The sequence below is a fragment of the Sinocyclocheilus rhinocerous genome, unplaced genomic scaffold (genome assembly GCF_001515625.1).
Source record: "Sinocyclocheilus rhinocerous isolate Xijiao unplaced genomic scaffold, SAMN03320098_v1.1 scaffold460, whole genome shotgun sequence".
Classification (NCBI taxonomy): Eukaryota; Metazoa; Chordata; class Actinopteri; order Cypriniformes; family Cyprinidae; genus Sinocyclocheilus; species Sinocyclocheilus rhinocerous.
This window is the reverse complement of record NW_015667268.1, coordinates 282,310-304,619: the sequence shown is the minus strand read 5'-3', so window position 1 is coordinate 304,619 and position 22,310 is coordinate 282,310. Positions and strand designations below refer to the sequence as shown.

General features: G+C 36.9%; 4 protein-coding genes across 4 annotated transcripts in view; 3 read left to right on the top strand and 1 right to left on the bottom strand.

Moving 5' to 3' along the window:
* The window catches only part of LOC107733440 (V-type proton ATPase 116 kDa subunit a-like), an 18,593-nt gene extending 17,123 nt beyond the window's left edge, over window positions 1-1,470 (top strand). The window contains exon 19 of the mRNA XM_016545057.1: window positions 1,231-1,470. Coding sequence (XP_016400543.1) covers window positions 1,231-1,324 — 94 coding nt within the window. The 3' untranslated portion in view covers window positions 1,325-1,470. The remainder of the gene's footprint in view (window positions 1-1,230) is intronic.
* Window positions 1,471-3,960: 2,490 nt separating this feature from the next.
* On the top strand, window positions 3,961-7,743 carry LOC107733436 (UPF0544 protein C5orf45 homolog). The gene is made up of 6 exons (XM_016545051.1): window positions 3,961-4,045; window positions 5,913-6,012; window positions 6,669-6,735; window positions 6,839-6,969; window positions 7,175-7,281; window positions 7,419-7,743. Exons 1-6 carry the CDS (start codon window positions 3,998-4,000, stop codon window positions 7,437-7,439), a joined length of 474 nt encoding a protein of 157 aa, XP_016400537.1. The 5' UTR covers window positions 3,961-3,997; the 3' UTR covers window positions 7,440-7,743.
* Window positions 7,744-8,371: 628 nt separating this feature from the next.
* LOC107733435 (sequestosome-1-like) lies at window positions 8,372-13,909 on the bottom strand. Its single transcript, XM_016545050.1, has 9 exons — window positions 13,622-13,909; window positions 13,075-13,170; window positions 10,812-10,975; window positions 10,463-10,657; window positions 10,192-10,351; window positions 9,709-9,789; window positions 9,406-9,569; window positions 9,059-9,263; window positions 8,372-8,963 (listed from the first exon to the last, which is right to left on the bottom strand). The coding sequence occupies exons 1-9, from the start codon at window positions 13,788-13,790 to the stop codon at window positions 8,806-8,808; spliced, it is 1,392 nt and encodes a 463-aa protein (XP_016400536.1). The 5' UTR covers window positions 13,791-13,909; the 3' UTR covers window positions 8,372-8,805.
* A 6,010-nt stretch (window positions 13,910-19,919) lies between these two features.
* Window positions 19,920-22,310, top strand: part of LOC107733437 (alpha-1,3-mannosyl-glycoprotein 4-beta-N-acetylglucosaminyltransferase B-like) — a 134,012-nt gene continuing 131,621 nt past the window's right edge. Inside the window, exon 1 of the mRNA XM_016545053.1 lies at window positions 19,920-20,202. Coding sequence (XP_016400539.1) covers window positions 20,106-20,202 — 97 coding nt within the window. The 5' untranslated portion in view covers window positions 19,920-20,105. The remainder of the gene's footprint in view (window positions 20,203-22,310) is intronic.

The following is a 22,310-nucleotide window of genomic DNA, read 5'->3' as shown; positions in this document are numbered from 1 at the left end:
CACTCACACTCTCTCTCACACACACACACACTCACACTCTCTCTCTCACACACAAACTCACACTCTCACACACACACACTCACACTCTCTCTCTCACACACACACTCACTCACACTCACACACACACTCACTCACTCGCACTCGCACTCACACACTCACACACACACACACAGGTCGTGTTTTATGTCCTCTTAACATCACGCTGAGTCTTGAACTAAACTAAGCTATTTGTAATTACTGCAATCCTTGGCATTACAGATGTTTTTATTTTTTTGAATTTTGTGTTTGGAAAAAGACATTTTATATTACATATGTACTCAAAGAAATATTCTGACCTAAATTTTAGATTTATGTATTTGAATTGCATCTACTTTTTCCATTCATTTGAATTACACAGTTTTACCATAAAGTAAATAAAATGTGATGCATATTTGTCAGTCATTCATAAATGGGTAAGAAACGGGTAAGATGTCTGTAATAGTACTAACAAAAACAAATTTATGCTAACTCTGAGAAACTGGAATAAATTCATTTTGAAAATATGATTATTTAAATCAAATTAAATTGATGCAAATAGTTAAGAAACTGCCATGATTTTTTGGAGTGCAGAAATCTTAGCTGTTTCATTTACGTTTAACTGACAAATATGCATCATATTAGGATTATTAGTTTACATTAAAACGGTGTAATCCAGATTCATGGAAATGTAGAGTTGTCAAAAAATAAAATGCATTAATGGTAGAACAATTTATTGAAACTTCAGACAAAATCTAAAATAATTAAGATGAAAAAATGTGGATTATCTTGTAAATCAGTGTAATCTTCATAACAGTATACCAGACTACTTACATAAACACATATAAATACCAGTTATCACTAAATATCCCACAATAATGTCTTATTATTGTGAGATACCACGACCTAAAGGTATACATTTTTACAATTACACTAAAAAGCCTTTTTTAAATCCTTCTGTAAATCAGACGACACAAAAAAAAAAAAGAAAAAATAGAAATGTGCTTATCAAACATGATACAGTAGGCTTTATGTAAGTTAATTAGAGATTCATGTTCTTTCTGTGTCTATTTACACATATTTTCTTTATTGTCATTGTTTTTCTGTATTATATATCTCTCTCTCGCTCTCGCTCTCTCTCTCTCTCGCTCTCTCCCCCTCTCTCTTGCTCTCTCTCTCTCTCTCTCTCTCTCTCTCTCTCTCTCTCGCTCTCAGGGTGGAGTTTCAGAATAAATTCTACAGTGGAACAGGCTACAAGCTCACTCCATTTACCTTCTCATCAGAAATTGGAGCTTTCTCTCTAAAGTGACCCATGAACCTCCCCTAGTAGTCATGGGAGTGAAAAGAATGAAGTTATTTTGCTGGGGGCACAAAGCACATTTTAAACTGTCATTGAAGCATCTATCGTTTTCTTTTATATTTTAGCTTGACTGCCACTGGGCGAAAAGCTGGACCTGAAAAATCAAACATGAAAAATGTTTTGACACTCTATTATGGATCCATATCTTTGACACTATGCAACATTGTCTTTGAAACCATATCGGAGTACATGGCAACATTTTAGGTGATTGAACATGATTTTTTTTAATTGAAGTCTTGATCCCACATTAAATAAAGTTCTTTTAACTAATGCTCCATAATCAGGTGTATCTGTGAGCAGCAGTCCTCTATCATGATGACAACTATCTAATTATGGTTTAATTCTGCAAATACAGACAGTTTGTACACTTCTGAAATAATTTAGCAATGAATTGCAAGAATAGGTACACTTTAAATGAAATAAAGTACAATTAGAATGTTTTCTCACAATGACCTCCCAACATAAAATTTCAGCTTGTTAATCAATAGCTTTGATTGAGCTATGCTCGCTCGTCCAGAGGGGGCCCAAACACAATGAAGAGATATAATATTTTGTTATACTATGGACTATCTACAACAATAAAAGAACCAAAACCTCAGAAGACATTGAGCAAATAAATATAACAGAACAATAAATAAGATTTATATTCCGCTTTTACTCAAAACTCACTTTAAACCACCATCGAGTGTTTGTAATAACTTCCGATTGCCGTCTAACAGGGCCGGATTTACGCATTGCTCAAGACATTGAGCAAATAAATATAACAAACAACAGGGTAAAAAATGACAAACAATTTCCATGTATTCCGCCTTTTTAATGTACGGAAATCGCGCTTTCTCCGATTCTCTCTCACAGACGCACACACACTCGCTGACAGAAAGTTGTCGTCAACGCCGCCCCGCAAATTTATCAATAAAATAGTTTCGCAGCTGAAAAGCTACATGACATTTCTCAGTAGCGAGTAAACACAATCAAGCCTAGAAAAAACCAAGTGAACCACCCCTTTAAAGATTCGCTATTAGTAGACGCTGCTGATAGACGCAGGTATTCACACGCACTTAATCTCCCTCTCTCTCTCTCTAATAACCGCATTAGACTGCATTAATAACTGCATTAGCCTGCATATCAATGGCTCAAGCCTCTGTTATCAGCTCTAAAATGACGTTTTGGAATTTGCAACGGAAGGTTTGGGATGAGGTGCGTAAAAAATTTAGTTCAACCCACACGAGATTTCTCTCTCTCTCTCTAATAACCGCATTAGACTGCATTAATAGCCTGCATAGCCTGCATATCAATGGCTCAAGCCTCTGTTATCAGCTCTAAAATGACGTTTTGGAATTTGGTTTGGGATGAGGTGCTTAAAAAAAATAGTTCAACACATTACAGGATGGAAACATGTAACGTTAAATGTCTTGAAACAAATCATCTGAACAATGTCTTGATGTGTGGTTGTGACTCCTGGCCGTTAAAATGATTAGAGAAATAACTCCTGAAGTGGTACGCTGCACCTATTAATGGAATGGTCTTTCTGAGTTCTCAAACTAATTAAGAACTACATTCGATCTTTATTGACCGAACGCAAGCGCTTATTGCGATAGAAAACACTGTAACGGTTTCCACTGATTAAGAAATATTTTTGTTTGCTTGGGTGGTAATATTAGGCCTATTATAGTAATAGGCAAAACAACATTTTGGGCCCCCCCGTCCCTATGTCACGAAAAGAGGTAAATCCGTCCCTGATTATGGAGCTGAATGTCAAGCCTGCTGATCAATAAAGACCAAAGCCTTTCAATACTGAAAAAGGCCATGTTTATCCGTGTTGGGTGTATTATTGTCTGCAGGTCACAAAAATATCACGTTTTACACAGAAGAGTGAGCAATTGTGCACATTATTTTGATTTGTGGTCTAGTTATCTTGTCAGTGATGCTGGAAACAGGTGTGAGGAGGGCATATGAAGTGGTCCTCACTATTTGAAAGACCCATAATTAAGCTAAAAGCTGTTTTGTCTGAGATGGGCTCATTAAAATAGAGAGTGTGTGTGATATCAAATATAAATGAAGCCAAGTGAGTTTGTCAAATCTGCTGAATCCCTCAGTCACACAGATGTTTTTATGACTAAGCACACATTCATAGCTCCTGTAGAGGGCGGTGTGCGTCTCTGACATCACGTCCTACTTGCGAGAAGAAGAAGTGACGTTACATAGAAGAAATAAAGGGTGGGCGGCGGCGGGAAACACAAATATGAGCTGTCTTTATATGAGGGAAATAAATGTACTTTTGTTCTCCGAACTGTAAAAACTACCCAACATGGTTCAAGAATTCCACGTACTGAGATGTTTTTCCTCTCGAGCCTTTCAAGTACAGCAGGTAACTTTGTCATGTCCCTTTTAGTTCAGAATTAAACCACTTTCTCGTGTTGTAGATGCTACAAACGCTTAGACTTTTGACATAAATCATTAATCATCATGCACTTAAAGTTAATGTCAGCCTCTCCCCCCTCGTATTCAGAGGGTCTAAATATTTTTGATGAACGAATTGATCTTTTGGTTTATAGTTTTCGGGTGACGCGTGAACAAAACTAAAATATGTTTTTACTTTTTCTCCTCTAGGTGAAGAAGAGTATGAAATGGACATGTAAAGTGTGTGGTGAGAAGCAGTCACTGATGCAGGTAACATTCAATACAAGCTAAACTTGTCCCCAGATAGCACACATATGTCTGCAAATCTGGAAAGCATCTTCTGTGTACAAACATCTGATAGACGTCTTCAAGATGTCAGTTTTACATACATTCTCTAAGTCATAAACATCTTATAAACGTCTGTTTGACATCTTATAGGAAACGTCCTCTAGACGTAGGGTAGAGTGGGGTAAAATGAGCCACTTTTTACTTATGTGGTTCTCAAGATAAGGGAAAATGAGTCAGAAGTACAATCAAAGTATCTAAAGTAACTTCAGAATGTTTCCTATCATTTTAAATGATCAGAATGTATCTATGACAAAGGGTTCTAAAAATATGGCTTATAAAAAAAGTGTTCCTGTGGCTCAGTTTGCCCCGGGGTGGGGGTAAGTTGACCCGAGTCAATGAGTAAGATTAACCATCTGACTGAATCTGGTTCAAACCCATGTTAAATTTGAAAGATAATTTACCTCTTTTAAAAACTAATTTAATAATCAAATTTACTTTTTCAAACAGTCTTATTTCTTTTCTTAAAGCTAATGTAAACAACATAAAACCAACCAAATAAAAAATTCAATCTTTAATTGTTTGCATTTCTGAAACAATATGTTTAACACCAAAGTTGTAATCTTCCCAAAAACAGACTAAACAGAGAGTTTGTTGAGTAAAATTAAAATAAGAAACTGAATTAGAATGAAGGAATAAATGTCACTGAAACTAATGAACAATTTAGTCAAAAGATTCTTGGCATGACCATCTGACTGAATCTGGTTCAAACCCATGTTAAATTTGAAAGATAATTTACCTCTTTTAAAAACTAATTTAATAATCAAATTTCCTTTTTCAAACAGTCTTATTTCTTTTCTTAAAGCTAATGTAAACAACATAAAACCAACCAAATAAAAAATTCAATCTTTAATTGTTTGCATTTCTGAAACGATATGTTTAACTCCAAAGTTGTAATCTTCCCAAAAACAGACTAAACGGAGAGTTTGTGGAGTAAAATTAAAATAAAAACTGAATTAGAATGAAGGAATAAATGTCACTGAAACTAATGAACAATGTAGTCAAAAGATTCTCGGCATGGTAGCTTTTCTGCAATGTCGAACAGGCCACTGGGGACTACAGGTGGAGAGATATATCTGATTATAATGTGATGAAAAGCATCTTCCAGATCTTATCAGATATGGATTTGGTGCACCTGTACACTGCCCCTATCAAATAAACTACAAATAATAATATGTATATATGATAAACTAAATCAGTTGTGTACTATCACATTAAACTACCAGTTTATACTTCAGAGATTTAACTTAACTCAGTGCCTTATAGTAGGGTAAGATAAAATGCTGGCTCTTTGCTGCCATTTTGGAAAAAAACTAGCTTGCTTACTAATTCAGGCTAATATTTAGCAAAATGATTTACATGGTTTCATACATTGCTAAATCACTTATATGCATCATAAATATTTTTAGACCTGGATACATTTACTTTGATATAACAGCCATTACATATGTTACGCTAAAATTTAAAACTAAACAGTTTTTAAAGTAATTGGGTGCCTGCCACTCTTCCCGTGTGTTTCTTCTTTTCACAGTCTGGCAGAAATTATGGGTGGTTTCAAAATACATGGTCACATGACAGTAAAAGTGTACAGTTGGCAAGATACAAGGGGTGGGTCAACTTACCCCACTCTCCCCCTAATGCAGATGAGCAAACACTCTAAAAAAAACACAGTCTTGCAGATATAAATGCAGATGTCAAATAGGTGTCTCTGTCATGTACGTGTGCTATCAGGGTCGTGGCACTCGTCTTGCAAAGTCACGGCTGTGTTGCAGTGTTTGATGTGTTTTTGCAGGAGTTTGGTCGAGGCACTGCAGCTGACTGCAGACGTCATGTTCAGAAGCTGAATACTCTGCGTGGACAGATGCTGGAGATGAACAGCTGTTGTCACAGTGGTGAGCAAACCTTCAGGACCCACAGTCACTACTATATCCCAGATAGCACACGTACGTCTGCAAGAGGTCTGTTAAAGATCGCTTCATCTAGAAAGCATCTGCTGTGAACAAACATCTGATAAATGTCTATAAGATGTCAGTTTTACATACAGTACATTCTAAATCATAAACACCTTAAAAGACATTTTCTAAACGTTTATTTGACATCTGATCGGAAACATCCTATAGACGTATTGCAGATGAGCAAGCACTAAAAACAATACGTCTTGCAGATGTCAAATAGACGTCTCCGTGATGTACGTGTGCTATCAGGGTAGGTTACATCCATTCTGAAGTTTTTAAATATATTTTTCAGGCTAAACATTTTACTTACTCATTGAATACATGATGTGAGTGTACGCAGATTAATCTTTTATTTTTTATTTTTTTCAAGAATTCAATTCTTCTGTGATATCGGGACATTTTTGATTTTGTCACCCCAAAAATATAAAAACGAATTCTAATTTAATTACAGAAATACAAAACAAGCTCATCATAGAAGAAATGTAGTCAGTCGTTGTATTTATGAATTACATTTTAATGCAATGCATTTCTGAATAAATAGGTAAAAAAGAGCATAATTTCCTTGACCCTTTGAATAACGCAATGTTTTAAAGGGAACAGGATGAAAACTATGAGAACGAAGATGTTCATGAAAGTCTGGTCCAAAACCATGAATCAGAGGTAAAGCACCGATGTCCAGTCAGAAGTAACACGTACGCTAATTGAGAAATAATACATTTGTCATATCAACAACACTGGCCTTATAAGCATCCTGTCCCTGTAGCAGGAAGTGGCTCGTGTCAGTCGCTGGAGTAAATACACCGATCAAACAGCTGAGGGTCCAAATGGACATGAAGATGAAGAAGACCAGAACGTTTATACAGAAAGACACAGATTCAGACGCCAAGGAACCAGGTACCACACAACATTCATACTTGTCAATAAAAGCATTTAATCTGTTAATAAGGCAAAAAAACTGGGGCTATTAAAGAACATTTTCATTATTAATAAAGAATCCAAAAAATCTTAGCACAAAACGATCATAAAGAAATGTTTGTCTTGTATTTTCATTATTAATTTCATGTAAAAATACCAATGTAACATAATTTTTTCTGAATAGGAAAAGGAAGAAAATCTGTACTTAAGTCTTTTGGTGGCCCTTATGATAACTGTGAGGATGAGGAGTCGTGGACTGGTTGTTCTGGGCTTAAGAGACAGCCGTATCTGGTAAGCCACGCACACGCATGTTAACACATCTGCAACAGTATGACTCATATGCTAATAGCATGTTGCTATGATACTGCAAATGCCCTGTTCAAAAAAAAACACCATTTCAACACAATCTCTTCTTGTATCTATTGCAGCATGACAGGAGGTTCAATTAATCGTGGAATAAAGGATTTGCTTCCAAATATTCCTCCTGTGGCAGGTCAGGTGACGTGGAGCCGTGCACTAGCACTAATCACCCATCATCCCGTCAGGCTGATTGTTACCCTACAGCCAGCTCCAGCTCCAGCTCCACATACGTAGCGGAAAACTCTGGTGAAAATAAACAGCAGTGTAACTCATCACATAAGCCGCCAGCAGTTGTGGTAACCAAAGGTCTTCTCCTGCACAGCAAATGTCCTTCTGTTTCTTCTCATCAGAATTGAGAATAAGAAATCAAAATGGAATGAATTCCTCACCGTTGTCCCTCATGAAAGTCTGGTCCAAAACCATGAATCAGAGGTAAAGCACCGATGTCCAGTCAGAAGTAACACGTACGCTAATTGAGAAATAATACATTTGTGATATCAATCAGCAGGATGAGGAAGAGTACGACTATGAAGCTCATAGTTCGCCTCATTGCGATGATAACACAGCAGTGCCTTATTTCACAAAAGCACTTACAGACATGGGTGTGGATTCTGAAGAGCGCAGATATCCACCGGATGAAGAGATAAATGGTGGTGTTCTAGAGAGGCGGAGGTCTGTTGGTGATATTTGTGTGGGTGGAAACTTTTTCAGTTCGACCAACAGTCACAGCCCAGAGCCGGCTGGCTGGTTTTGGAGACGCGGTCTGTAAACAGCCTTCACTGACCAAGACGCCATGTTCAAGCCTTTCTTTAAACTCCCTGTTCTTTACTGATGAAGACACATTTTAAGAATAAGATGCATTCAATTGAAAAGTTTTTCTTTCAAGGATGTTTAACAAAGTTGTATGATGTTGCTAAAACCTCTTCAACAAATATAAAAACGCATTGGTAGTTAACCCATTCTCCACAGTCTTGCACGAGTACAAAAAAAAAATCACATTTTTTTTTTTTTTTGCATTTTATTGTATAGAAAGGACAGGAATTTTAGAAGACCTACAGTAACATTAACCCGATTCCATCTGCTTATTCAAACTAACAATAAAAATACCCCCAGGTTTCTGCTTCGTCTAACTCTTGGTTATGTAAATGCAAATAGAGAAATCACACAAATGTAGATCTCTACTTATATATGTAATATGCACATATGATGACGATGATCTTAATAATATGAAGCGTAATGCGAATGACAGAAATGTTGAATATATCTATTTTGCATAAAAGCCCAAAAATTAACTTAACTACGTGCTCGTCACCTGAGTAATCGATATTGTTGATAACATTTACGTAAAGAATTTGTCATTGAAAAAGTATGCAAAGACTGTTAATAGAAAATAGGCCAGAAGTTTCAAACAGCATTAGGTATGGCCCAGGTCTTCTTTACTCCTGTGCTCCTTCTCTACTTCTGTGGGCCGGGTTTGGAGTACTGGATGGTATCCAGGGCAGCTCCGATGTCAAAATTCTTGGTATGGAGCAGTCTGGTCAGCCATCCACCCTCATCGGTGAAGCCCATGGAGAGCATCTGAGAAAGGGACTCCACCAGCCTGGGGTCTGCATCTGAGGGAGAGGACATTAAAATTAAGCTGCTTGAATCCATGTGAAGTGGACTGGAATTTGCCACTGGGACTCGGCCCAATGACGATGCACTATACCTTGAGGAAGGTGTGGGTAGATAGCTGCCTCACGCAGACCAGTGGGACCCTGTGAGGCGCTTGTGCTAGAGTCTGTACTTGGCGGGGCTGGAAGATCCGTCCCGTCCACCTCCATCCTGAGGGACTGCAGCTCTCCTGTGGAGGGGTCCACCTCTTTAGAGCCAAGATGAGTCCATTCCTCATCACTGCCTTGTTCTCTGTGCTTCTAGGATAGAAGGAATGAACGTTAACAGAATGTAGCTTCTCAGCCTTTAATCTCTCACTTCTGAATTTATGCTTTGAAAACTCGAGACGCCACAATCCTGTATACTATCAGGCATTCCAGAACTGCTTGGATATTGATTTACCCTTGTTCCCTCACTGATGCTCTCTTCAGGGGCTTGACTTCCTGGACCAGACCCTCTGGAGCCACTCTCACTCCGAGCACTAGGTGGCCCACTGGAGGCAGGAGGAGTTGGTGTAGCTTTGTCCCGCTTCCCCTCATGCTCAATGTCGATGTCCACATCTATGCCTGCAAAGGAAGAAGCATTTTTATTTTGAAGGGTTTAGCTAGCATGCCAAACAATGAAGTATCCGGATGGTGTGTTAGAACGCAAAATGTTTGGGAAAGGCCAAAAAGTACCAGTAATAAACCCAAGTAGGGAACTTACCAAGGGGGTTCAACATGGCCGCCACTCCCACTCCTATGTTCTTCAGGTACTCCATATTAGCCTGGGCAGAGGCAGTACCACCTGTGGATAAAAAAAATGATAATATAGTTTCTGTCAGGGAAATGTTGGTCTACAGCATTGTAACAAATTTTATACATATGTCGGCCAAACGGATTTTCCTGCCCAAGTGGTCTATAAATGGGCCACTGGCTGCATCCGAAAGCTTAGGCAGCGGACTTGTTTGTGCACAGAGGTAGCACACAATCCTTTAGTTGTTCACAAACTGACCAGCAACCACAACTTTCAGACACCTTTTTATTTTTTAGTTCAACTATCTCAGCAGACAGGATGTGACACAATTACAGGATTCACACATGACCTGTTGCACTCCTACCTCCTTCTGCTGCCTGCGAAAGCAGCATTTTTCAGCTTTCGGACACCGTATGCGTTTTATATTAGACCCTTTGATTGGTGGCATCTCACCGTTCTCTTCCATGTTTTCAGAAGCATCCTCGTTTTGCTGGGCTCCAGATGGACCTGGCTGAGCCTGGTTTGAGGCCTGAGCATAAGCATGAGCCTGAGCCTGGTTATTTGCCCACATGCAGTGTCTCGTCTTATGCCAAAACTTCCCATGAGGGAACCACTGCACGCACAAATTTTTTTACTTTGATCAGCATGTTCAGATCATTTAAAAAAACAAAATGTTTTGTATGTAGCAAAATACAGACACAAAAGTAGTAAAACAGGTATTCACCTCAGACATGTTGGGGATTGGGTGAAAGATGGGCAGGAGAGCGTGCTCCTTGTGGAGGCCTGTGCTCTGGCAGGAGGAGCACAAGTCATAATTGGGGCAAACGGTGCACTTGAAACGTGTTCCAGCCACCGGCCCATCGCACCCATCACAGGTCACCCCTGTGTGCAGCATCGGAGGGAAATGAGGAGGAGGAGGAGGGGGGTGATGATGGAATGAGAGCAAATGCTGACTGTTTCAGCCAGTATGTGCATAAGATCCATTATTCAGACCTATGACTTCTGATCTTTGACAAGTGTCGGTTGCTCCGCACAGGGCAGGAGAACGGAGGGAGAGGAGGAGGAGGAGGAGGGGGGTGAGGATGAGGAGGAGGGGGGTGATGATGGGGAGGCCCCATATGAGGTGGACCCATAGGATTAGGACCTGGGGGGCTAAAGTGGGGGACTCCATGAGGCGGGCTGAATGAGAACCCAAAGCTCCCGTGAGGCGAGGAATCAGGTTTATGCTCCTTTTTTTCTGAAAATCAAAGAAATGACAGAATTGCTATTAATTGGGGATATTTGTGTGTACTGGAGATGCTCAAAAGATTTAAGGGTCTAGTATCGTCAAAAGCCTCTTGGAAGAATCTGTTCACATTCTTTGAATTTATGGTCATCATCATACACTTTTCCCACCAAAAGAGCTTATAATACAGATAAATGGCTATTACCAGGCCAGGCAGCAGGGAATACAGAATTTATAGTATTCTAGGCCTAAAATGCCAAGAATTAACTCAAGAACCAATAATAGAATGTCAAGAGTAATTGCAAAAACACCAGGCTGCTACTTTATAAATCATGGGGTCAATGGATGTTCTGTCAAGATTATGAAAATAAGTACTAAGTGCCTTGATCTTAGAAATGTAACCTTTGTATCCTTGTTGGTTTCATCCACTTCTGAAAATGTTTACATGAGCAATATCACTCGAGTACGAGTAATGAAGGAACGTTGAGTTGCTTCATTAAAAACTTATTGTATTAATTAAAAGCTCACTGTATTATGTAGACTATTATGAGAGAGTGATGGACTGAGCAAGTGTGATTACCTGCATCTGATACAGCATTCATTCTTCAGGTCAATCTCATATTCACAACAAAACATTAGTTTGAATGTCCGCTGAGGAAAGCGATATCTTTGTCGTACTGTCCTTTCATCTGTTAAGGGCTATTTCTGATGACAGCGCTGATCAGTGCATTTGTTAACTGCGTCTTACAAGCTGTTATTAAAAGTAAAAATAACTTCCGTTTCAGTCTCCTTCAATGTAAGAGTCTTTACTGCGGACTCGTAAAACAGTCACTTGTCGCCATCTAATGGCGGAACAATGTCACAAAAATCACCATCACGAACACACACACACACCGTTTCCCAATATTAAATACTACTATGTACATACAATATTATTTATTGAATAATAAGCAACAACAACAGCCATCATAAAAGCCATGCTCTAATATACAGCATTAAAGATACATAAAATATAACGTGATGAGATTTTGCTTTCAGCCTAAACTATTTGCTCTGGAACAAATAATAGATTAATGAGACCAAAGACTGCCAGTGAGATTTACCCAAAACGATTTATATCTCATGTTTATCCACTATAGAGACATCAGAGCGAGCGGCAAATTCCAGAAGATCTGGCCTCTCATCAGGTTCATGAGCGCTGAACGGCCGCTGACGCCCTGGAGCTCACGTCTCCAAAAACATCAAAGCTAATTTTCAAATAGACGTTATCTTTATTAACAAACCGTATATTTGAAGTCTAAACAAGTACATTCTCACCTAAAAAAAACCTCTTGAAACTACATTGCGTGACACAAAAACAGTATTATTTTTACATTTTAGTGGATTTGGGTGTCCGCCATGACACTCGCTGTGAGAAATACTGGAAGCGGAGTGATACAAACGGTGATTGGGCGTTCCTGTGACAATACCAGTACAATATCTCACGAACTGTTGTATAAACAGTAATATTATTATTATTATTATTATTATATTATACAGTCTCCAAAAAAGTGACACTACCTAGCCAGACAAATTCATTTTAATTCAGAGATTGATGTTCATCATAGAAGAGATATATTAAAGTTATTGTCTGTATGAAGTGCATTTTATTGTAATTTTGTGTAGCTTAATAGATCTGGGAAAAATGACAACTATGTCACTGACCTTATAAGGTGTGACGAGCCTTGGCCTTTTCTGTTGCTGTCTCAGTGGAGAGCCGCAGTAACTACTACCTCTAAAATGATTATTTGTTATTACTATTTTATTTTTGGTTTTTAAATGCAAATCAAATCTGAATTTGTTGTGGATTGTTTTAGAACTACTGTCGGTGTTCTGTCTAAAAGCCACACGCTGAACTCATGCCCATTGCCTCGTGTCTTGAAAGGATTGATATGTTTTGCAACTGATACATTGCAGAAGCAGATGATGAAGTGTAACAAATTATGTTGCAATATTTATTTATTAAATGTGGAGCAAATAACATTAAAAATCTATGTAAATCGATACACAGTATGTTACGATAATCAAAAACCTTAGTCTCACTAAGAAGTTGTTGTATCTGTGTTACTTACGCTTGATGTAGAGACGGAAGGTGCCCTCCTTCACAACAGCCAAGCCCATCATTAGCTCATCATCAGAGGAGAAAGCAATCAAGTCACCATCCTCATCTAGAGACAAAGCCAAGGAAAATCCATGGTTCCATGGTTATTACTGTCCATATTATATTTTGGCTAATTTATTGTATGTATATTCTGCTGTTGTCCTTCCCTGGATGTTACAACATTTATTTCACGACATGGTAATTTAATAGCATTATAATACTCACATAGCTTTGCATTGGGGTGTATCAATAAGCAATACGTCTCAATAAATCAATAAGTTATTTCACAGTATATTATTTCTTGTACCATTATTATATTTGACTTTAAAGAGGTTTATTTTCCTAAAGGTGCCCAAGCTGTATGTCTAATGTCACTCATTTCATTTTCTTCAGATAGTTGAACAAAACAACTTTGTAGTATTAACAATGAGAAACGACAATTATTTTATGTTTGCATGTACAATAGACTACATACATTTAAAAACAAAAAAAATTTGTAGAATTAAAAACTGGCTTACCTTTGTAGTACATTTGAAAGGGCACAGTCCTGAGACCGACAAAAACATCGAGCACTTTTCGCTTCAAATACTCGAAACTTGTTGAGACATCCTGATCCACGCCAAAGCGGCGGATCTCCTTGTGGCAGTCGTCTTTACCGATAACGTACGCTTTCACTGTCATCGACATTGTGGCGAGAAATAGTCTGTAAAAGCGAGCCTCTGGTTTGTGTTGCGCAGCAGAAAATAGGTTTCTTGAACACGGGACTTCCGTATTTATGCCTGAGCGTCATATGCAAATGAAGCAGCGGCTCAGCCAATCGCTGAGGCGAGCGCGTCTCGGCGTGTCCACGTCCACGTCACTGCGGGAGCAGAGTTCACGTTGAGTTGACTCTGATCACGTGAGTCACATTTGGAAACAGAATGGACAGAGATCATCTGAGCAGTGATATGGCAATATGTGAGGGCAAATCATTATCTTTAAGGCCCAAACGACAACAATAAACGTGTAATAATATTGTGATATGTCACTGTAATTACTCACTTTTTACAAGTTGTAGCTACATTTCTTGTGTGCTAATTTTGAGACAGGGAATGTCAATATACAAGCATACCCACATAAGTCTGATATGGTTGGTAGGAGGGTGCTGTAATTCTGCTACAGGTGCTAGCTAATACACTGCTGTGTCATCATGAACGAGGGTTAGCAGGCGTCTATTTAACAAGGCTCCCGGATGTACTATGAACAAACTTTAAGCTTAAGAATTCATGAAGTATTCTCCGTCATCATTTCGAATCCATATAAAAACGTAAGAAATATATTTTGTATATTTGTGTATAGCCTATAACTCCATACTAGAAATGTCTGTGGACTGATGAATTAAAAAAAAAAAAAAAAACAGTTAATAATTAACATTTGTTTTATAATTATACTCATAATATTTATAATTACTACTACTACTACTAGTAATAATAATAATTATTATTGTTTTAATAAATCATAAAATATAAATATACTGTAAAATATAAATATATTGTCATCGTGAATGAGGGTTAGCAGTCGAGCTTTCAACATTTGTCCCTTAAAAACCATATCAAGGAAACTACAGGCCTATATTTAGCTTACTGAACAATTGTTGAGCTAAAGAATGCATGTCCATCATGATTTAAAAAATCATGCGAATCAACTTACTCATATATTTTGTTTGTGTATATATATATATATAAACTATTGTATGAATGTATTAATAAACAATTATAATTAAATTAAATATTTATTGATATTTTATTTTAGAATATTATTATTATTATTATTTTCTTTTAAATATAAATTTACTTCTATATAAACATATTTATCTTTGGACTTTTTCTTTGATATTAATATCAATCCTTATAAGCAACTTAATTTCAGCATGATGTCAGCTACATTTAGCTACATGTTCCGCGCGGCGTCAATTTATTCTGGAAGCCTCCTGAAGCGTCTGAGGTCATCTGGAGGCGGGGGGCGTGGCTCTGTCACGTGACTCTGACTCACGCGCCTCATATGATTTCCTTTGTTTACAAGCGAATAACATTGACTTTTAACAGTGCCATAAATATCCAGACCCTATCATTCAGAGACTCTTCTTTTATAACTTTAAATTAAAAGCTTAAAAGGTTACAGGATTAGGTCTGAGTTGACAAAACCAAACCAGTCCAATCCGGCTTTGTTGGTACCACTGAGCATCGTTGAGAAACATGAAGATTTAAGCACATTTACACAGCAAGATGATGAAACGATCTATTTATGAACAAGGACAAATTAAAGAAAACATCTTGCCATATAAGTGCAAGTAAAAGTTTTGAAGTTAGTTTATTTAGTACATAATACAGTGTAATGTAACGACCGATATAACCGTTGGATATTAGACAGATATTCAGCCGCGAAAAACTTCAATAAATTCTTAGTGGATGAGTATAATTGTATACAAAATGGCTTAACTGAAAAGCATTAGAACGTAGAACTGAACACACATCGCAGTTTATTTGTTTTAATCGTCGTCTATATGTTGAAACGCATAAAGTCTCTAGCAGCGGCGAGCTAGCGCTTAGGCCAGCTAGGGACCGTCTACAAAGTACATGTACAGGATAAAACGATGAATGTTTTCCCGCCGGAATGTTTTTTACAATTAACCAAACAAGAGCAATTTGTGCACCAAGCTCTTTGAAAGATATAAAGACAAACACTTATAGCGCTCACTTTAGAAATATTGTAAACAAGACATGTGATAGTGGTTATTATTATATTATTACTATTAATAAATATATTAATAAAAGAAAAACTATTAAAAATCATTATGATTCAATAATTCAGTGGTTATGCAGTGGGCTGATTCCAGGTCCTTGTGAGAACATTTTAATGCTTGTTGTTTTCACAGAGGTTTGACACCAAAAAAGTACACGCTATTGAAATTTAAACCAAAAAATAAATTAATTTAAAATATAATACACTCTTCTGCATTAACCTCATGTCTTTGTTTTTGTTTTTATAAGAACATTTTTATATTTGTTTTAGTCACAGAACTGTAATAGAAAACAATTTTGAAAATCAAATTTTTAATTAATTAATTTATAACACAGTTTTATTACACAACTTCAATGGGTGTGTCTTGTTGCAGATTAGACAAACATTTTGATGGTGGTTTACGCCACAGAACTATAATAGAACACATACTATAGAAAATTAAACCCAATACATAATTTAGTTTAAAATAAATACAATCTTCTACCTCCGCTTCAAAGTTTGTCTTGTTACAAACTTCTTAAAGAACATTTTGCAGTGGTTTTCATTGTCAAAAGAGATGCAGAAGTCACGCTATTGACGTTCAAAAATCGCTTGCGAAACCTTCCAAAGAGTCTCCAGTGTTACTGCCCCCTAGAGGAAGATACTGCAGTTGTTTTGGCTGAGTTTGACATTCAAACCTTTAATAAATGTATTTAAAATGCATACAGTTTTCCATCTCAACTTCAAAAGTTGTGTCTTGTTAATTGGGCCTAAAAGAGCATTTCTATGCAGGTTTTACTCTCATTTGTAAATCAGGATACATACAATTGAATTGAATTCAAATCTGTTAATAAATTCATTTAAAGGTATGCAGTTTTCCATCACAACTTCGAAAGCTGTGTCTTGTTACTGGTCTCTAGAAGAATATTTTAATGTTGGTTTTAGTCACAGAAATATGAGAGAAAACATTCAATTGAAACTGAATAGCCAATTAAACTGTTTATTAAGCTGAGTAACCAATACATCAATTAGTTAAAAATTCAATTTTCGAGCTCATTTTTTAAAGGGTCCATTTTGTTTGTAAGAGGGATCACACAAAATGCATGTTATTTTTTTAGTACTGTCCGGAGTAAGATATTTTGCATCAAATATGTTTACATATAGTGCACAAGACAAAATAATAGCTAAATTATGTCAGAAGCTTCAGAAGAAACCCAGATGTTTCCCAGAAGACAAAATTAATTTACTTTACATTGATTGATGTATTCATTGACATGCTTTGCAAGCTTTTTCTCAATTGTTCCATTTCAATAACTTTTGTTGTGCTATAGTTCTGTGAATAAAACCATCTAAATGTTTTTGTATGAACCAGTAATAAGACACACCACTTATATTTGAGATACATTTTTTATACATTTCACAAGTGAAGCATTTAGATGGAATAATTGTGCTTTTTGCTCTTCGTTTTGCACTTTGCAGACGGTCCCTATCCTGCACTTTTACATTATAAGGTCTATTGGTTACAATACCTTAAGGCAGATTAAAACAAATAAAACACATTGTGTGTTCTCTTCTACATTTGAAAACAATTATAACACATTATGTTTCTTGTCCTTGTGCTAAATCGTTAAAGAACTATTGAACATTTCCGAGGCTGAATCTCTGACAAATGTCAAACATCGAAACAACTTTATATCGGTAATGTAACGAAGTAATATTTTGTGGGAGAATCTGTACTTTACTTGAGTTTGAATATTTCTGTTTAACTTACTCCACTACATTTCCTAATGAAAATGTATACGTTTACTCCGATACATTTCCCAGAAGCAATATTCGTTACTTACTAAAAAATAAAGACGGGACTCAGACAGACTGCAAGCACTTGAGAAAGCAGAATCAGTTCTTCTTCTTCTTCTTCTTCTTCTTCTTTTTATGGCAGATGGCAAACCAACTTCTGGTGCATTTACCGCCACAAACTGGACTGGAGTGTGAAGCACTAATAAGCAACTAATAATAATAAAAACAAACAAACAAACAAAAAAACTAAATTCTCCTGATTAATCCTATTTCTTTAATATATTTTATAATAGCACCATATATTTTACCTTGCTCTGTATGCTCTTTCAAAAGGCTTGTCAAATTAAATGATTCAACACCCATGTTTCTTACTTCCTTAATGAGTTTTAACCTTTCTTTTGCATATTTTTTTTTAATTTTATTAAAACATGCTCTATTGTTTTTGCCTGATTACAATAAATACATTGACCTGTTTCATGTTTTCCTATATTAAACAGAGATTGATTTAAACTAGTACCTATGTCCTATTCAGATGCGAGAAATAATTGTATCTTCATTCCTATTCCTAAAAACACTTCTTCCATTTCCTGCTTGCTGCTGAATATTACACATGTCTGCCCTTGCTATAGTTCCATACTTCTTGCCATTTGTTGTTTATGGATTCTTTCATTTTCCCTTTAACCTCATTTTTGCTAGAGTCACTTGAATAAAAAAGTAATGCTTGGGTTAAGTGCTGACCATTTTGCCTTAGCTTTAACAACAAAATTGTTGTGTTTTAGCTGTATTTCGCCACGTTTGTGCCGCAGAGCGCACACAGGACAGTGTTTCCTTATTGAATGAATCAGTTTTTTGAACGAATGATTCAGTGACTCACTCATAATAACAGTCAAATGTTTAATTCCTGAATGAATCAACCTTTTGAATGAATCGATTTAATCTCAATGATTCGCTCATTAACAGTGACTTGCTGCCACCTACTGGCGGCTTTAATTTCACATTTCAAGTATCTTTTCATGTTTTAAATCTTTTCAGAAATTTCAACATTCAACGTTTTATGTTTAACACAAAACATTATTTATGCATTTGTAACTGCTGGTAAAATGCATCCATGTCCCCTCTCTGAGCTGCATTAAACCGTGTAAATGAATCTAAATGCCACTTCAGATGCAGATTCCAGAAATGTTTTCTCATGTTGGAATAAAAGAGTCTTCATACCAGATGAAGTGACTCTTATGCTAACCCAAAGATACAAAATAGAAGAAAGAGTAAAAACTGAGCACATTCTTGCTGCTCAAAATGTGCATAGAGCTACTTTTAATATTTATTTGCTCCTTTTCTATTTTGAACTCACTTGTACTTTTACTTTCAATACTTAAGTAAGTATAATATTTATATTATCAGTCATATTGGCTGTTTAAATATATTCACATTTCTCCATCACTCCCTTTTATTTATGTAGATAATATGTGCACTAATCTACTAAAGAACAGAAGTCAAGAGCGCTATATACATTTTTTAGATTTATATAGCATTTGTCCATTTGTCAAAGCATTTGTCCATCCATCCATCTAATGTATCTTAAACAGAATGATTATTTCTCTGTATATTTACTATAAAAAATAATTCTTGACATATTTACTTATTTATTTGCGTTTGTGCAGTGAATGAAGTGGGGGAAAGTGCTGGTATGTATTTTATTTTGTAAAATGTATTCAGGATAATGCAATTATTTATTATTTATTTACATTGAAAATATATTAAAAAATGGCAATGAGGAAATATAAGTGAGTCAAGTTATCAAAGTAGCCTAATATATTTTTGCCCATTTATATATAAAAATAAATATTCTGGGTTCAATAAAAGCATCTGTGGCACAGTGTTGATTACAACAAAAATTCCACTTATTTATTTACTTCTGTTAAAAACTGTGCATTATTTAAGCTTTAGATATTTTATATATTACTGCTGTTTTAGGGTAAAGCATATAACTTTACACAGAAAATGTAAATAATATTAATAATAAGAGGTTAATGATTTTTTTTCACACTAATTCCATGTACATTTTTAGTGTGAAAAAATTCTGAACCTACACTAGGACTGTATGCTTCCTGGGATCTTATTCAAAGTCTACAGCGTGCAACATTAACTGCTGTTTCAAAACGAGACGATGTGTTTCTTTTTGTCCGCACGGAGGAGCAGCTGCACCGCCTGCACGAGCCCGTCCAACAAAACACCGTGCACCGAACACACGCACACGCACACACACACACACACACCCTCCTGTATAAACGGCATCTGCCTGAACACAGTCTCTCGCCTTCTCATCTCTCATGTGTGCGCGCTGTCATTAACGCACACACGCACCGCGGCAGCGCACGTCAGACGCGCTCGAGCACACGGTTCGGTTCGGTTCGGTTCGGACATGATACCGGCGCGGACCCGGAGATGAGGCTCAGAAATGGCACCTTCCTAACAGTCTCACTATTCGGGTTATGTGGGCTTATATCGTTGTCCTGGTACACCGCATTCAGCAATTCCAAAGGTAAGACGCTGCAGGCTGGAGGCGCGTGTTTACGGTGTCCCTCTCTGTCCGAACGGAACGCATAGTCCGTGGAAACGAAACGCTTCTCTTGCGTTCTGTCACGCATTCAAATGCGGCACTGAAGCGCTGGAGCTGCACAACACTGAACAGCTGTTCAATGCAACGCTGCTGCTCGGCTTGACTGTGTTTGTGCACCTTCTGTCTTCAGCTGCTCCTCAAACTATCAAAGAGGCCTGTTGATGTTTACTGGAATACAAAGGCCGGCAGCATAGTAGCTATATTACCTACGTTTTATTTCGCTATTCACAGGTAAATTAATTTAGAAGCACTGCTAGCCAAATAACCAGTTTCTGCTGAGATGCTGCTTTCTTTTGGGGTTTGGCGGTTTTTACATCTGCACTTTCCAAACAAGGAACCTTAAACCTTATTTGATGCCATTTCACTAAGTTGTCTAGCAAATGTTTTGAACGCTTCCTGAGAGGTTCCTTTGAGTCTGAGCATGCTTGTACCTAATGCGTTTGAATCTCGATATTTGCTTTCTTGCTCGGATGTGATGGATCCTTCCTGTTTCCTTGGTGATTGATATCTCATGATATCTCTGTAGAAAGCAGCTCATAACTTCCAGAAAGTATGCGACGTTAGTGAGCTATGAGAAGTGGGTATGATGTTTGTGTTGGCCTTTTCCACTTGCTTCCAGTTTTAAATCCTATTCAAGCTCTATATATGTTCTCTCAATCCATATTCATTTATTAAGCTTCATGGTTACACCTGTGTGCACATAACACACTGAACGTTGTTTAATACATGAGTGCAGACTCTATTAGAGCAGGTGTGGAAAAAAAGGACTAATTCTAGCTTCTCTCTCCATCACAACGTTTCATCTTTTCTCTTTCTCTCCTGTCTGACTCTTTAGGAGTCGTCGATCTGGTCACAAATCAAAGCAGATGTACTCAGGCTAATTGCTTTTGTCAAGTGCAACACAGCAAAAAGCTCTATTTATGACTCAAACCTTTCATTTGTGTTTGTTTCACTGGAAACAAACTGCCTCTTAATCGATCGATGTACTGTAACTGAGCCCTCCTGAATTGTTTTTTCCCCCCCGCTGCAGCACTTGAACATATTTGTAACTTTCTGTGCTCTCTAGTCATTATGTACATCTGCTCATCTCATCCGTACATGCCATGCATCTTATTCTGTTTCCAAACATTATTCAAGTGTAGAGTGCATTTTAGTGGTTTCTTGTTATTTACATTGCTTCTGTGGAAACCCACACAAAGCTTGACACGTGCAGTGCTGTATAACGTGCATAATGAGCTTGCACAGTAATAGATGGTTTGTCCGTATCAGCATGCTGTGGAGAGTTTGAGTTGGTTTTGGAAGCTTCTGAGTTTGTCCACTCCTTTTTCCAGTTCAAATGATTTGGACTTTATTTATTGTCTTGCTAGAAGAACCTTCAGCACCCTGATTGTGTGTGTGTGTGTGTGTGTGTGTGTGCATGTCTGATGCAGTCCATATCATGTTGGTCATATTTCTACCCTAAACCATTCAACCGCTGAGTCTTTTTCTCTCTGAATGGACTCATCACAAATGCTGACCTCTACGGTTTTCAGTTACAATAGACACCACAGTATGTGAACTTCTCTTACGTTCAGGTGAATCTTACAACAACTGTCAAGAAATGTCAGAAATATTTCACCTTAGTATCGAAAAACAGTTTTAAAAATGTTAAATATATTTTAAAATTAAAATGAGCCCTTTTAAAGGGCTACTCTACTGCAACGCAATGCAAGTAAATAAATAAAATGACATAATACATAATAAAAATGTATTGTAGTGTAACAGTGTAACAAAACAGCATTGCGTCCTCCTCACAGGATGATTTTCATTAAGTCATGAAAATAGAAGGGTAAACATGCTTAAATAAATAAGCATAATGGTTATAAACTAAGCTTTATTTTCTTTGTAAATTATTTTTTTTATTTTAATTTGCAAAGGTGGAGTAACAAAAAAAATATTTTCATAGACAGGATGAATATGGGTCAAAGATGAAAAAGGGTTTAAGCATAAAAACAATAAGTGTAATACTGCTTTAAATTGTTGTATCCCCC

Coding starts and splice junctions, on each gene's coding strand:
- LOC107733435 (XM_016545050.1), bottom strand. CDS start 13,790: ATGTCGATGACAGTGAAAGCGTACGTTATCGGTAAAGACGACTGCCAC. Junction 10,976..13,074: donor CTTCCGTCTCTACATCAAGC/GTAAGTAACACA, acceptor TTTGATTTTCAG/AAAAAAAGGAGCATAAACCT. Junction 9,264..9,405: donor GCATCAGTGAGGGAACAAGG/GTAAATCAATAT, acceptor CTTCTATCCTAG/AAGCACAGAGAACAAGGCAG.
- LOC107733436 (XM_016545051.1), top strand. CDS start 3,998: ATGAAATGGACATGTAAAGTGTGTGGTGAGAAGCAGTCACTGATGCAG. Junction 6,013..6,668: donor GAACAGCTGTTGTCACAGTG/GTGAGCAAACCT, acceptor AATGTTTTAAAG/GGAACAGGATGAAAACTATG. Junction 6,970..7,174: donor TTCAGACGCCAAGGAACCAG/GTACCACACAAC, acceptor TTTTCTGAATAG/GAAAAGGAAGAAAATCTGTA.